Source organism: Pteropus medius, unplaced genomic scaffold (genome assembly GCF_902729225.1).
Source record: "Pteropus medius unplaced genomic scaffold, Ma_sr-lr_union100, whole genome shotgun sequence".
NCBI classification, from domain to species: Eukaryota; Metazoa; Chordata; class Mammalia; order Chiroptera; family Pteropodidae; genus Pteropus; species Pteropus medius.
The window spans coordinates 4,027,604-4,042,348 of NW_024356248.1; the positions used below are offsets into that span (position 1 = coordinate 4,027,604).

The 14,745-nt window shown below is 55.9% G+C and overlaps 1 protein-coding gene and 2 pseudogenes across 4 annotated transcripts; 2 read left to right on the forward strand and 1 right to left on the reverse strand.

Moving 5' to 3' along the window:
- Positions 1–2,785: 2,785 nt before the first annotated feature.
- LOC120600887 (uncharacterized) lies at positions 2,786–2,904 on the forward strand (annotated as a pseudogene).
- Positions 2,905–3,499: 595 nt separating this feature from the next.
- Positions 3,500–11,220, reverse strand: SMTNL1 (smoothelin like 1). Of its 4 annotated transcripts, XM_039860135.1 has the most exons (7): positions 10,239–11,220; positions 9,872–10,004; positions 9,694–9,745; positions 8,475–8,633; positions 8,167–8,281; positions 7,877–8,028; positions 3,500–4,341 (listed from the first exon to the last, which is right to left on the reverse strand). In XM_039860135.1, the coding sequence occupies exons 1-7, from the start codon at positions 10,938–10,940 to the stop codon at positions 4,197–4,199; spliced, it is 1,458 nt and encodes a 485-aa protein (XP_039716069.1). In that variant the 5' UTR covers positions 10,941–11,220; the 3' UTR covers positions 3,500–4,196. The 4 variants fall into 4 exon arrangements, with proteins under 4 accessions (XP_039716069.1, XP_039716071.1, XP_039716070.1 ...); XM_039860137.1 differs by lacking the exon at positions 8,167–8,281 and having other exon boundaries at positions 7,877–7,999; XM_039860136.1 differs by lacking the exon at positions 8,167–8,281.
- A 258-nt stretch (positions 11,221–11,478) lies between these two features.
- Positions 11,479–11,597, forward strand: LOC120600906 (uncharacterized; annotated as a pseudogene).
- The last annotated feature ends 3,148 nt before the right edge of the window (positions 11,598–14,745 follow it).

Consider the following 14,745-nt stretch of genomic DNA (forward strand, 5'->3'; position numbering starts at 1 on the left):
CTTTACCTATTTTTCAAATAAGGAAACTGAGGCCATGGTCACACAGTTAGAGCCAGGATCTGACTTTTGCGCCCTCCCTCCCCAGGCCAGTACCCTTTTGCGATTCCACTCCTCCACTAAACCATAGATCAGTGGACAAATGAATATGGGTGCCATCTGTCCCTGTTCATGATTCTTCCTACGCATGGAGCAGAGGATGCCTCGGACCCTGGAGTGGGGATGAGGGTGAGGGTGGGGACCAGACCGAGGTTGCATCTTTTCAGAGCAACCTCTTCTCGTGCCCAGAAAAAGCCGCCCTACAACCTCAAGGCCTTCAACCTGCTCATCAGCTTTCCTGAGGCGTATCCACTCATGCCGCCCACGGTGATGTTCACGACCAAGATCTACCACCCCAACGTGGACAGCAGCGGCCGGGTTTGCCTGCCCATCATCAACAAGGAGAACTGGAAGCCTAACATCAAGATTAGCCAAGGTGAGGCTGGGCCTTGCCTGAAGGGTGGGGCTGATGCCGGGTGCGGCGTACGGACTGATTTTGAGTTAGAGCAGCCCAGAAGAGAGGAGATGAAAAATTGCAGGACTCAGCCAAGCCTGTCATCGGACAGAAGGGATGCCTCTTGAGATCCTAGGCTGGCTGACCTGCTCCTGCCTGTGTTCTTACACCTGGGCAGGTATGACAGAGCATCGTCACCAGGTTCATGGAAGAGAGAAGCAGCTGGGCTGTAGTGTAGAGGGAAGGGCTTGGGATGGGAAGGCCCGCTGCTCTATCTGTGGACCTCGGTGAAGGATTTGCTCCTTCCCGGGGCTCAGTGCCCTACATGACGGTTGAGGGGATTGGCCCCAAAATAATAACACACATCACTTAATTTAGCACGTTTGGCACTGTGCGAAGAGCTTCACACACCAGCTTCACTTAATCCCTCCAGCAACCCCACGGAACGGTGCTCTCATTAGCTCCGTTTAAGAGATGAGGACACTCAGGCAAATGAGAGGAGAAGCACTTGCCGAAGGTTGTACAGCTGGCAGGTGGCACACCTGGGACGCGATGCCAGGCTTGGCTGACTCTAGAGCAGCCTGTCGGGCAGAACTGTCTGCCGTGATGGGGATGTTCTATTGCTGTGCTGTCCGATTCCGTGGTCACTAGCTACGTGTGGCTCTTGAGCCCTTGACATGTGGCTAATGAGACTGAGGAACTAAATTTCTAATTGTAGTTCATTTTAATTCATTTAAATTTAGATACATGTGTGGCTAGAGTCCACCGTGTTGGACAGCGTGTCCCTTCGAGCCTTTAGGTGTCATCACTGTGCGCGATTCTGCCTCAGGACCCACTTGGGAGATCTTACCCTGGGAACGGGGCTCCTGCGGGGACGGGCAGAGCAGCCCTTGGATGAGCTTTGGGGGCTCTGGGAACGTTCTTAGCTCAGAACTGCGTGTTCGTGCCTGTGCACACGTGCCCGGGGCAACAGGTCACTGCTTCACACGTTCCCAAGGGCATCTGCAAAAGCTCAGAGCCATGGGCCAAGGGCATCTGCGAAAGCTCAGAGCCACAGGGCAGTAGGGGTGTCCAGTCTTTAGCCTCAGAACCTTTTTTCTCCAAATAAAAGTTTATTTGGAATCTTAATACCAAACAGAGGAAAATGGCATGGTTGTTAAAAGGGGAGCGGGACCCAGACACCCACTCATCCCACCGACCCCTCCTGCGGAAGTGCCTCTGAAGCCACAGAACGTAGTTTGAAAACCACTAATGGAACCAGTCAGGGCTTCGGGCATCATCAGCCGGGAGTGTGAGGGCATTTGATTTGGTTGTAGAGTCATCCCAAGCTATGGAATCTCCTTGGGGGTTTCCCAAGGAGTGCGTGTGTCTGTGCAGGGGGGTCCGGGAGTGAGCAGCCGCTGCCGCCTTCCCTGGGGTTTCTCTGTCTCTGCTGATGGTCTGATCCGGCCTCTCCGCAGTCTTGGAGGCCCTCAGCGTGCTGGTGAATAGGCCGGAACTGGAGCAGCCTGTGCGTGTGGAGCTCGCCGACCTGCTAGCACAGGACCCGGAGCTGTTCTACAGGGAGGCTGAAGAGTTCACCCTCAAGTTTGGAGAGAACCGGCCCTCTTAACTCTGCTTCCAATCCTCTATGCGTGCGTGATGGACACGCACGCATGGACTGGGGGCCAGAGCCCGTTTGTGGCCCATTCCCTGCTCATTTTTTTTCCTTCTTAGGTTATGTATGTAGTGTGTATGGACTCAGTCTCAGGTTCACCTGGCCACAGGTATGCTTTCCCACTCCCTCTCTCTGAGCCAGAGTCAGGCAGTTTAGGTTTGCAAAGTCACAGGCCAGCTCTCCAGCACTCTCTGACGGGGATCCTGGTCTCACTAGTCATTCTATCTTAGAGATGCAGGTCACCTTCCAGGCTGGCTCACAGGAAATGAGCCCAGCAGCCAACCAGAATCTCCCTGAGGCCCAGGCATGGGGGGGCGTGGGAGGGGTGGGAAGTGGGGAGTAGGGGTGAGAGGCGAGACACATGGAGGGAGTCACTTATGATTGGGCACTTGGTTGATGATGTGATTGAAATCAGCCAGGCTGCTGATAGATGTATAGTTTAGGTGCTAACCCTTTCTGTTCCAGTGATGAATCACTAAGTGGTGCATATGATCTCCATCCCAGAAATCTGACTACATGGTTTCAAAGCCACTTGCAGCCTCCTTAGGCTGCTCCGTACTGGGGGCCAAGCTTCGGGGTGGAGGTAGTGTCCCGTCCAGGAGCAGTCACGGAAACCATATGTCTGTGCAGCCATTAAAGTCTACGGCCATGCCACCCCAAGCGTGCCCGATCTCATCTGATCTCAGAAGCTAAGCAGGGTCGGGCCTGGTTAGTACTTGGATGGGAGACCACCTAGGAAGACCAGGTGCTGTAGGCTTAAAAAAAATAATAATAATAGATAATAATTTTAATTAATTAATTAAATTAAATTAAGTCACAGATGAATTGTGGAATCTGGCTCCATGTTCACTGAACGGATGGGGTGATTTCATCAGGAGAGGAGAAGGCTGGGGACTTAGCAGCCATGAACCGATGGCCTCAAGCCTCATGTAACTCCAGACATCCTGGGGCCACGAGGGACTAGGCCCTCCTGGCCAGAGGGGCCGTTAACGCATCCAGAAGGGTAATGTCCCCATTTTATAGTTGAGGGAACAGAGGCACAGTGGATTGCTTCAGTGGATTGCCAGGTCCACTCTGCCCGTCGGGGCAGGGTCCACACCTACTGCAGTGCCAAGCTGGCTGGTTTTCATTTTTGTGTTTTTCATGGCCTGTTCACGTCAGCACACATTCTCCGAGTGGCTGATAAAGCCAGACAGGATTGTTAGCAGGACATTATCATCAGCTCAGCGGTTCATCTCTAATGGGCAATGGAAAAATAAAAAACAAGCCAAAACATCAGCCAGAGTTGGAGGGATTAACTTAACCCAAAGGAAGAACTTTCTGGGTGCAGTGGTTCTAAGCTACTGGAAAAGTACCTGCTTTTAAGAGGCAGAATGTAGAGTATCTTTGAGCCAAAGAAATCAGCGTAGGCCCCACCAGCCTACTTCGGGTGAGATTTCTAGGGAGTCCTCGATTCCAGCCCCTGCCTTGGAACTCCCTAATCTGGGAGGAGTGTGGAAAGAGGGAAGAGAATTGGGGTAAGTGCCAGCGATGGCTCGCCATGAAGGATTTGTTTTTACTTTTGGCCACCACTTATCGAATACTTATGCGACAGGTGCCAGGTAAGGTTATTTTTCTTTTCGTGATCTCATTTAACCCTCGCAACACCTTCATGAGGTTTGGACTCCTGTTATCCCCATTCCGGTGGTAAACTGAGGCTCAGAGAAGTTAACTCACTGGCCCAAGGTCACACAGCTGGTTAGCAGTAGGACCCAGGCCATTGAACTTTCCCAAATGCCTCTCATGGTTGTTGAGAGGATTGTATCAGGTGAGCAGCCCCGGCAGCCGGAGTTTATTCCAGAGTGAGAGAGGTTCCTGGGTGGGGGAGGGAGGGCGTGCTGAGGGGCCAGACAGGATTTTACAAAAGTACTTTTAATGGTGCTAAGACCGGTGCCACTTGCCCTTTGCCCGAGCCCCGACTCTCCCGTCTCCATGGAGCAGAAGTGAGCCTCGGGGCCATGGCTGGCCAGCTGGGCGTCCTGCCCACCTCTGCCCACAGGCTGGGTCAGCTCATTTCTTCTTGGTCTTCACCAGTCCCTTCTGCACGAGGCTGCGATACAGCTCTTGGATGTAGGTGTAGACGCACTTGGAGTCGGGCACTGCCAGCCGTACCATATCATCCACCTCCAGCAGCTGGGCACAGTCGGCCAGTTTCCTGGGAGGCAGGGGTGGGGCGGGGTGAGGAGCAGAGAGCCAAGGGCAAAAGACATGGGAGCTAGGGGAAAGGCAGGGTGGGCAGCTCGGCAAGGACGGATCGTGTGTGTTGGAGACGGGACGTCACCCAGGCCAACCATCCCACTGTACAGGTGAGGGAATGGAGGCCTCGACCGTTAAAACTCAAACTCGGCTTAGTCTGATCCCCAAGCTCGCATTTCCATTGCACTGTGTTCTCATATGGGAGCGAGATCCTCTGGTCTCTAGTTCTGCATTAACCCGCCCCTTCCCCATGCTCCCGGCTTTGTCCTCCGGAGGGCCAGGCCCCTCAGGAAGAGCTTAAAGGACAGAACCCCGGTCCTAGCCAGAGTGCTGGCTTGCAGCTGCCCCATCTCCGTCTCCATTCGGTCTCTGTGTATTTATTGAGAGAATTCAGTGCTGAACAAAACCAAAACTTCTTGCTCTCGTGTTACCAACATTCTCGTGGTGGGAGACAGTAATCAAACCCGTGACATAGACGGCACATCAGATGGTGAGAGGCGCTATGGAGCAAAATGAGGCAGGAAAGGGAGGCAGGGTACATTCCCGTATTGTGGGTGTTTTTAACAGGGTGCTCAGGGAAGGTCAAAGAGAATAAATCCGGGGAAAGAGGATCCCAGGCAGTGGAAGCAGCGTGTGCAAAGGCCCTGAGGCAGGCCTGCTTGATGTGACTGCATGGGAGTTAGCCCCACGTCCTCTTTCTCTAACTTCCCGGCTGCCCTTTGGGGCGCCGTGCCACTCCTGGCTTCGGTAAGGCTGACAATCTGAATTAACCGCTGGCGGGGCCTCGCTACCCTGTGCCGGGCACTTTATCACGTGCTTCCGCCTGAACCGTCTCATTCACGCCTACCCTCTGCCCTCAACTGGAGGGCAGAAGAGGAACTGGAGACTCAGTGGTTTGGTGATTTGCCCAAGGTCAAAGTGAGGGACACAGCTGGGACTCTACCCCAGGCTGGCCTGACACCTTTGGCATCCTTGCCCTGGAGCCAGGTCCCGGCAGTCCCGGCCTGCCAGATCGCCATGGGCACTGGCAGTAGGAGAAACCAGCGGAAATCCTCTCTCGGGGCCGAGACAGCTGGGCCGAAACCCAAGCCTCACTGGCCTGGGCACAAGGGAGAGGACCACAGGCTGGAGGATTTCGAAGAATGGGCCAAGCTCCCTGGAACCATTGCAGTGATCTTGGCTCCTGTGGGCCCTGTCCCTCCACCCTGGACAGGCAAAAGCTTCATTCCTATTGGCCCTGCGGAGCGGGTCTGACTCCTCCAGCAGCACGGCTGATCGAGCCCACGGGGGCTCCAGCACCGGCTGCTCCCCTCCCTCATCCCAGGACTCCAAGGAATCAGAGGACAGTTCTAGAACGGGCAGTGGGGTGCGATGGCCAAAGCAGGGGCTCCCTTACTCTGCACACTTAATCTTCACGCCAACCCCTAAGAGAGGTGAAGTCAGCTGCTGAGGGTCAGAGAGCTGGACAGGAGGCAGGATTCAAACCCAGCACCTCAACCTCTATTCTCCACCCTCCAGCTCCACGGTCCCCACCATGTCCTCCCCTTTTCACTGCTGCCTGATGCCTCCTGTCAGCCTGTCATTATCACTGACCATTCCTTCCGCCTTCTTCTGGCTCTGCCTGGCTTGGAACCAAGGCAAGGCAGCCACGGGACGATGACCTGTGCCCCATGGGACAGGGACATCTGGTCAGGGTGGAGCCACATGCCCTTTGATGTTCACTTGGAGCTCTCAGTCCCAACTCGGAGTCCACTTGCAAATCCCGGTTCTGCCACAGCCCTCCCGTACGACCCCAGGGTGTCACATAACCTCTCCACTTGTGTCCACACTCTAAGATCACTGTCAGCATCGAGTAGGATGCTCCAAGGAGAGCACTTAGCAGAACGCCTGGCAGCTAATCCCTCTCTATTCCGGGGCTTGTCATCAACACTAAAGGTGTTTCTGAGCCCAGAGCAGGACATGTGCTCCTGACCCTCTTAGCCGCCCACCCCCGGGGCACTCATCCCTTCCCCGGGCAGGACCCTGTGAAACTGGGAGGAGTCTTCTGGAACGGCAAGCCTGGTGGTGCTCTTGGGCCCTTTAGACATGCCTCCAGGGCCATCTTGGGAAGGGAGGTTGGGCTCTGAGCTCCAGGAACCCCTCCCAACCTAAAAATCTGTTTTAATCTGTTTTGTATGTTGGGCATTCGCTTAATATTTGGTTTGAGGAATCTGCTGAATAAAAACAAAATACCGTCTGAAAAGCACAGATCAATATTCAATCCTCTCCTTCTGCCGATGGGGACACACAGGCCCAGAGAGGAGAAGGTTGCTGCCCCAGGCCGCCCTGCAAGTTGGTGGCCAGGCCTGGACTGGACCAGAGGACTCAGCCTCCCAGGCCAAGGCACAGCTAGCATCCCAGGTGGCTTCTCCCCTGTCACAGGTCTTTAGAAATGCACCCGGAGCCGCCCTCATTGGCCGTTGCCCTCTGCACCGTCCTGTCTCTACCAAGAAGCCCAGTAGCTTCTCTCTGGGGCCAGAAGAACCGGGGCTCCCTGCATGAACTCCTTGGGGGCCCGAAGGCCATCGAGGCGTTTGGGCCTCGCAGGTGGGTAGAGATGGAGGTCTCCGGCCGAGGCTGGTTTCGGTGCTTTGCTGGTGAGAGAGCCTCTCCCTTCTCCACCAACCGGAAGTCTCGTCTTTGCCTCTCAGGACCACACTGTTCCTCACGTCCCTCCTGCCTTTCTAGAAACTCCCCTTTCTCCATCCTGTGTGCTCCACCCGAGCACACAGCTATGTGAATCTCAACAATAAAACCTCCTCCAGGTTCCAAAGCAAATAATAGTTATCATAACAGCTGTGATATCATTCGTTATAATACAGGAACAGCTATTAAGATTTTTTGCCACAAATTAGATACTGTTATAGGGTGCTTGCTTACTTAGTTCCTTAATTCTCACAATAGCCCCGCAAAAGAGGAAACCTCAGCCCATTTTAATGATCAGAATATAGAGGCTCTATCTATGGCCACCCCACCCTGAATGTACCCGATCTCGTCTGATCTCGGAAGCTAAGCAGGGTCAGGCCTGGTTAGTACTTGGATGAGAGAATATGGAGGCTCAGATCTGTTGGTGAAGGAGCCTAAGATCACGCAGCCGACAAACAGCTGAGTCTGAGTCTGACCCTGACCCTGACTCTCTGTACCACCCTGTCTAAAACAGCAGATCCGACCCGCCTCTCCTCTGCTGGCACTGTCTTTATGGCACCTGCTGGCACTGTCTTTATGGCACCTGCCCCTGGCACTCTATTTCACGTGCGTGTGTGTTTATGATCTCTCTCTCTTTGGAGCATAAGCCATGGCGAGCAGGGATTTTACCGGTCTCACTCACTGGCCATCAAACACTGTTGGTTACCCCAATGTGTGGCCGCAGCCCCCTCCCCAAGCGCTGTGCGTGAGGCACTGGGCTTAGGCGCCCCGAGCCCCCACCGGCCCTGCCGTCTGCGGCTGCGGCTTACTCTGCTGTGGAGAAGGCCAGGGTGAAGTTGTGTCGGCGCTCTGCGGGGTCCAGCCCGGCGTAGTCGAAGGCATCAGGGAAGAACTTGTGGATGAGGGCGCAGAAGGCCATGCCGCTGCTCCAGCTGGAGGAGAAGTTCTGGATGTCCACGTGCTGCGGGCGGGCGGACCGGAGCGGGCCTCAGTGAGCCTCGGGCTGTGGGGCCTGGGCTCGGCCAGCTCTGGGCCTCCCATCTGCTCAGACCCTGCACTGCCCTGCGGCCCTGGGGAAGGGTCCCTGTCCCGTGCCCACCTCGTAGTTTCTTGTCATGGCCCGGCACCACTCTAAGAGCATGTTCTTGACGCTACCGATGGCCGCCCCGGCTGCCTTAGTGTTACGGAACAGGGCCGTGGGGCCCGAGGCTGCCCTGTGAGGGGAGGGATGGAGAAGCCCAGGCCAGAGAGGTGGGAGGCCGTGGGGGGCCCCCTCAAGGAGGAGCCCCAGCCCCAGGCCCTCTCCCCCCTCGGCCTGGGCTGTTACCACCACCCCTCAGGCCTCCCCCAGACCCGCCATGGTTCCCGGAGAAAGCCCAGCCCAGCCCAACCAAGGCTGCATCCTACCCGCCAAACTTGTCCACGATGGCTTTGCGGTTCTGTGCACGGGCCCCTCGGGGCCGGGCAGGGGCTGACACCCTGCGTTCCGGCGCTTTCTCCTTCTTCTTCTCCTGTGGGGGCGGGGGCTCCGTGGGACTCTGGGGCACCTCGCTGGGCGAAGACTCACTACGTGGAAAGGTTCAAAGACATGTAAGAGGGTCTGGGACTAGCCAGTACAGGGTGTAGGGTGGGGGCGGGGCTGGCCGGGGTGTGGTCTGAAGAGGCATGCACAGTTGTGGCACCCACTTCCTCCAAGGGGCACACACTTCCTCTGTGCCAAGCACGGGGAGAGGGCTGAGAAGGAAAAATGAGGCTCAATCTAACTTGGGGAGCATGTGGTCTGGTGGGATGTGTGGGCAGGACCAGGACAAGTCCGAGGTCTGACCAGAGTTAGAATCCTGGCTTTGCCTCTTACTTGCTGTGTGACCTTGGGATTGTCATGTCACTTCTCTGAGCCTCAGCTTCCTCATCTATAAAATAGGGACCACAATACCTACCTACGAGGTGGTTCTAAGGCTTGGGTAAGAAGGGGAATGGACAGCGCCCCGCTGTGTCTGTCACGTAACTGCCTGAGTGCTCAGTGACTAGTCACTGGTTATCTTTCCCCAAGAAAGTGACACGGAGGCGGATTTCCGGTCCAAATAAAGGAAGATTCTTCTAATGGCAAGAATAAAGCTCTCAATTGATCTCGCACCCGCCAGGCACCAGGCCCTGTGCTAGGTGCTTTGCACACGTTATGTAATGTAAGCCTCGCAATAATCCCGTGAGGGAACCACGGTGACTGCACCCACGTCACAGATGAGGAGCGGCCGAGTGACATGGCCAAGGTCACACAGCTGGTAAGCGGCAGAGTCCTCGTCCAAACTCAGGCTTTCTGCCCGTGCTCTACGGATGGTGCTGAAGCCTGGAAGCATGCTGAGCGGCAAGATGAGGGTCCCTGTAAGACCTGTCAGGACGCCGAGGGGCGTCAGCCGTGAGCGAGAGGTGGACCAGGTGTGCCGCACACGCCCTTGGCTCTGGTTGCTTTGGTTTCCTGGGCTCTGCCCTGGGAAAGGGCCTGAACGCCAGGAATTCTGGAACGTCTAGAGGTCAGGTGCTGGGGAGGCCCAGGCTCAGGGGAGGGCAGACTTCGAAGGGAGCAGGTGGTAGGGGGACCTGGCACCGGGGCCCCGGGGTTGGACATTACCTGGCTGAAGGACTGGTCTCTCCAGAGGCTACAGTGTCTGGGCCCACCCCATCTGGAGGAAAGGAGCAGGAGGGAGGGAAGTGGGGCCACCAGTGACGGCGACGTGCTCCCTGCCCGCCCCTTGGGGGTCGCCTCTGCAGCAGCCCCTGGGCTCCTGGGCTCCTAGGCTCTGACTCACCTGGGCTAAGGCTGTGGCCCTCCTCCGTGGGGCTCTCAGGCCACTCCTCGGGGGAGCTGGGGGTCACCCCTGCCCCTTCCTCTGACTCTCTCTCCACACTCTGGTCCTGCTCTTCATTGGGACTGCCTGGCTTCTGGAACAAACGTGATCCGTGTGAGCATGCAGTCACACAAGAGCCTGCTCAAGGCTTTGTGAAGGCTTCAGAACGATCTGGAAGGCAGCCTGAGACCACAGTGCTGCACCCCGCTCCCCGGGCTCTTGATATCAGTGGGAGGAAGACTGGCCTTTCCCCAAGGAATAAAGCAGGGGGCCTGGGGACTCCAGAAGGGGGTGGGGCCCCCTCCCACTGCTGCTCCGCCTCACTCACCTCTGCCTCTTCCAGGTCGCCCTCCTGTGGCTCGGTCTCGGCCCCGGCCTTGGCCTCGGCTTCAGGAGCAGCCCTCCTCTCGGAGTCCGACTCGGCCTCTGGGGCACCGGCCTTCTCCTGGGCTTCGGCCTTGGGCATCTCTGCCCGGTGGCTCTCCTCCTGAGAGGCCGCCGTGGCCTCTGGCTCCCCAGCAGCCTGCTTTGGCTCAGCCTTGGCCTCGTCACCCACCTTGCCTTTCTCCCCGGCTTCGGGCTCGGCTGCTTTCACACCAGCCTTCTGCTTCCCAGAGGCCTGCGCTGCCTCCTCTTTCCCCTCAGCCTGCTTGGGTTCAGCTCTGTCCTCTTCTTTCCCGTCACTCAGCTCCCGAGGAGCAGCTGTGGTCTCTTCCTCTCCATCGTCCTTCTCTGGAGGCTCGGCCTTCACCTTGGGCTCCACCTCTACTTCACCCAACCCATCGGCTTCCGCCTGGCATTCAGCTGCCACGCCATCCCCGGCTAGAGCTCTTTCCTGCCTTCCTGCCCCATCGGGAGGCCCCTCTGTGATGGTGCTCACCGCCGTGCCTTTGGCCTCCCCCTCTGCAGAGGCTCCACCTCCCAGTGACCCCGGAGTTCCTGCGGTTGGGGAGACAGTGGCCCCATCCTCAGAGGGTTTCTCTTCCTTCTGCTCCATCTCTGGGAAGAGAAGACAGGCCGACCCGGTCATGCTCCGTGTTTGCGTGAGATGAAGGCCCGCCCTCAGACAGCACTGGCCTGGAGTCTGGAGGCCTGTGGTTCGGTTCTGGGTCCCCCCTACTTGGACATGTGACCCGAGCACCCGCTTTCCTTGGGGTGAAGTGAAGGGGCAGAGGGCTGCTCCCCCAGAGGTGGGGTGAGGGCCCCGCCGACTCGAGGTTGGGTGGCATTCACCTCCCGGCCCCCCGCAGGTTGTGACTGGGGCCACAGAACGTTAGGTCGCATGATGCCTTTTCGAGGATTTTGCCTCTTGGATCAAGACAATGAGGCGGCTACAATGCCATAGTGGCATCCAGCAAAACCTGTGGAGCAGGTGCTACTCTCCCCTCTGAATGGAGGTGGCTAGCCTCGGACTCAGCCCAAAGCAGGCAGGAGCGTCAAGACAGAGTCTAGTAATACTGTTTGGTCTCCATTGTATTTATTTTTAGTTACTTTCTATTTCTGGCCAATGATACTGAGTTTCTATTTCTAATAGTGATATAAAGTTTCGTTTAAAAATACATGTATTGGTCTACAGCCATGCCACCCTGCACGTGTCCAATCTCATCTGATCTTGGAAGCTAAGCAGGGTCGGGCCTGTTTAGTACTTGGATGGGAGACCACCTAGGAATGCTGGGTGCTGTAGGTGTTAAAAAATAAAATTAAAAAGTGAACAAAAAAATAATAAAAGTACATGTATGGAATTTAAAAATCAGCTAATTCAGAGAAAGGTATTCAGGAAAGCAGAATGCAGGTGGTACAGATGTCGCTAAATCATGGAAGTGGTGGAAAAATGCCTGAAATTTGGGAAAGCCTGGGCCAGCTCGTCTCTGGGGCTCTGGCATCCTCTGCCAGCCTCTGGTTCTAGGAAAAGGTGGGCCTGGGCATGGAAGACTTTCTGTTGGTGAAGAATAGAAATGTTCTCTCCCTAATCTCTGCAGGGAAACCTGACACCCCCACCCCAACTGCTTGCGGGTGGCAGGAGTGGGGGAGATTACGACACCCTAACTTGGGGTTTCCTATTCAAGTACTGTATCTACTCTAGGATCTAAGAAAACAGGTGGGTGGGGGGACAGGGCCAGCTCCTGAATCCCCTTGCCCTTCTCGGGGGTCTGTTTACAGAGAAATGAATCCCCAAATAGTGTTCAGGGCATGACTCAGGCAGAAAGAAAAGTAGACACTCCTGTCACTGGCTAAAAATACCTCCTGCCCTCTGCAGTGCCATCTTTCTGGGCGACAGGGCACCTGGGTAATTGGGACAGAGGCAGGAAGACAGACAGATGAGGGCCATGGCTCTATCCTGCCACTGATGTGGGTCCTACTGCCCCTAGACCAGAGTCCTGGGGTGCCTGGATTCGGTGTTCCCACTGTTTCCTGGGAAGCAGGCCAGGATTTGCAAAGAGGCTCACGCTGTCCTCCAGCTCCGCCCCTCCTGCCAGGGCCCCTTCGCAGTTCAGCACGCATTAGAGCTAGAGGGCAGCAAATGAGCCAGGACTTGGAATGCACATCAGCAGGGAGCCAGGAGGCCACGAAGCTGGCCTTGACCACTGTCTCCCAGTCACTCACACTAAGACCTGAGCAAGTCCCTTTGCCTCTCTGGGCTTCAGTTTCCACTGGCAATGACAGGATTGGCCTTGATCAGGTTTTCCAAACTGTGTTCTGTAGAAAACTAGGGTCTCCTAAGACATTAACAGGGGCTCGGGGGAGGGGATTTATTCTCTGGCTAAGATTGTTCCAGAAAGAACATACTCTTTACCCTTTTAGAAATATTCTTCGTTAGCAGTTAGATACCCCGCAGTAGAGAAATCTTAACTTTGCTTAGCCTTATTTAACACACTTTCCTCCACACCTGTTTGACCATGAATTATTACTATCATTATTTTTTGCTTTCTTTCCTTTTTTGACCTGAATGACCCACACGACCCCTTCCTGCCCTGCGCTCTTGTTTGGAAGACGGTGTGGAGCAGTGGGAGGCTTCCTACGATGGGATCCCAGCTCCCAGAGTTGACTAGCTGTGTGACCTTGAGCAAGCTACCTGCCTTCCCGGTGTCTTGATTTCTGGAGGTAAAAATAGGTCTCACTGCAGCGGGGTGGCGGGAGGTTCGAAAGCCAGTGAACAGGAAGTACTTTGAGGCGTACCTGGCCTGGAGGGAGCTCTCAGTGCACATCGGCTCGTACGGCGTGGGTTGGCCTCTGCCTTGCCTTGTGCCAGGTTAAGGCCCTGACCCAGCCGTGAGGGCGTTTAGTTAGTAAGACAAGGCAAAGAGAACGGAACGCCAGGAAGTCGATAACAAGCCCTTTCTATACCTCAGAATGCGGTCGTGATTGGCTTAGACATAGCAGAGTGCTGCAACCATCTTTTCTTTCATCTACATGCTACACGCTTAGCGTGTCGGAGGGGAAGGGCAGGTGCGCGCGCACACACACACTCACACTCACACGCGTATGCACGCACACTCCTTGGCCATCTTGCTTGTTCATCACCTCAGCTTTCCACCCTCCAGGCTTGTCATAAATAGACAAGGAGTGAAGAAACTCAGAACGCTCAGCAACCAGGATAACACCCCCACCCCCAGCATTCACAACTCTAGAGCAGTTTACAGCTCTCACTGCAGTGCCCGCTTCACCTCGCTCGCTCCCTCCCGCCCCCCGCCCCCAGCCCCCCAATCCTAGAGAATAGGTGTACAGATTAGGAATTTGGAGCTGGGAGAGTTAAAGTCCCTTGACTAAAGTCATAGGACAATTACATGGCCAGATCATTCCTAGAACCCCTGACGACCAGTCTAGAGCCTGTGCCAAAGATGCTACTCCAACCAGGTCCTCAGCCAGTGTCCATTAAAAGGCTTCTGCCCAGAGCAAGGGGACCCCTGGTTGGGGAGGACAGACAGTCATGTCTCAGGAATTCAGCTCTCTCTCTTCTAAGGGCACAGTAGGCCCTCTCCTTCCTTCGTTCCTCTCCACTTTCCTTCCTCCTTCCTTCCCCAGGAAGCCCTCGTCCCGTCCCTGTTTCGTGTCTGAGGCAGCACTGCAGACAGCTCCTCTCTCCCTCTCTCCCGGCTCTTGGCAGCAGACCCAAAGGAAAGGAACCCAGGAGCCCGAGTTCCAAGCCCCAAATAGTATAGATGACATTCGATGGTTCTGCTGACACCTCCAGATCCGCTGTCACCCCATCTGTCTTCAGGTGGTCCTGAGGTTTCTACTGTCTTTTGCCCCAGCCAGGGACCCTCCCTGGGAGAGGCCACCCTTAACTGCTTGGGGAGTCTGTCTTCCTACCCAGCTGGACTGGTGAGACGCTCTACCCTGTCAGGTCCCTGTCAAGTCCTCTGCAAGGTGGCCACCAGCAGATTGCTCTGTAGGTGATCTCAAGCTGCTCAGCACTCCAAGGCTGGGTCCCTGAGTCTGGCCTCTAAAGACAGTTGACATAGTAGTGGAGAGAATTAGAAAAAAGTCTGGATTTCTCCAACTGTGGGTCCCCCCGGCTTGAAGGCTCCCACCCTTGGAAGGTGGGAGAGGAGTTGGCAGATGGAGTAGGCGGGGGAGGGGCTTAGAAAGGGGCCCAGGGCTTCTCCTACCTGTGCGGCCTCTGCCTTCGGACTTGGGAGCTGTCTCCTTCTTCTAGCTGAGCGGCCTCACTTCTGGGCTGCCTTTAAGCCCCAGAGGCCTCTAGCCCCCAGCTCCTCCGTCCCTGTCCCCCCTCTACCTTCCTCCCTCCTTCCACTCCACCCCACCCCCCACTTCAGGAGCCTTGGGCCTCAGAAGAGCATTGTTTACACCCTGTTGGTACAACACTCTCCTTG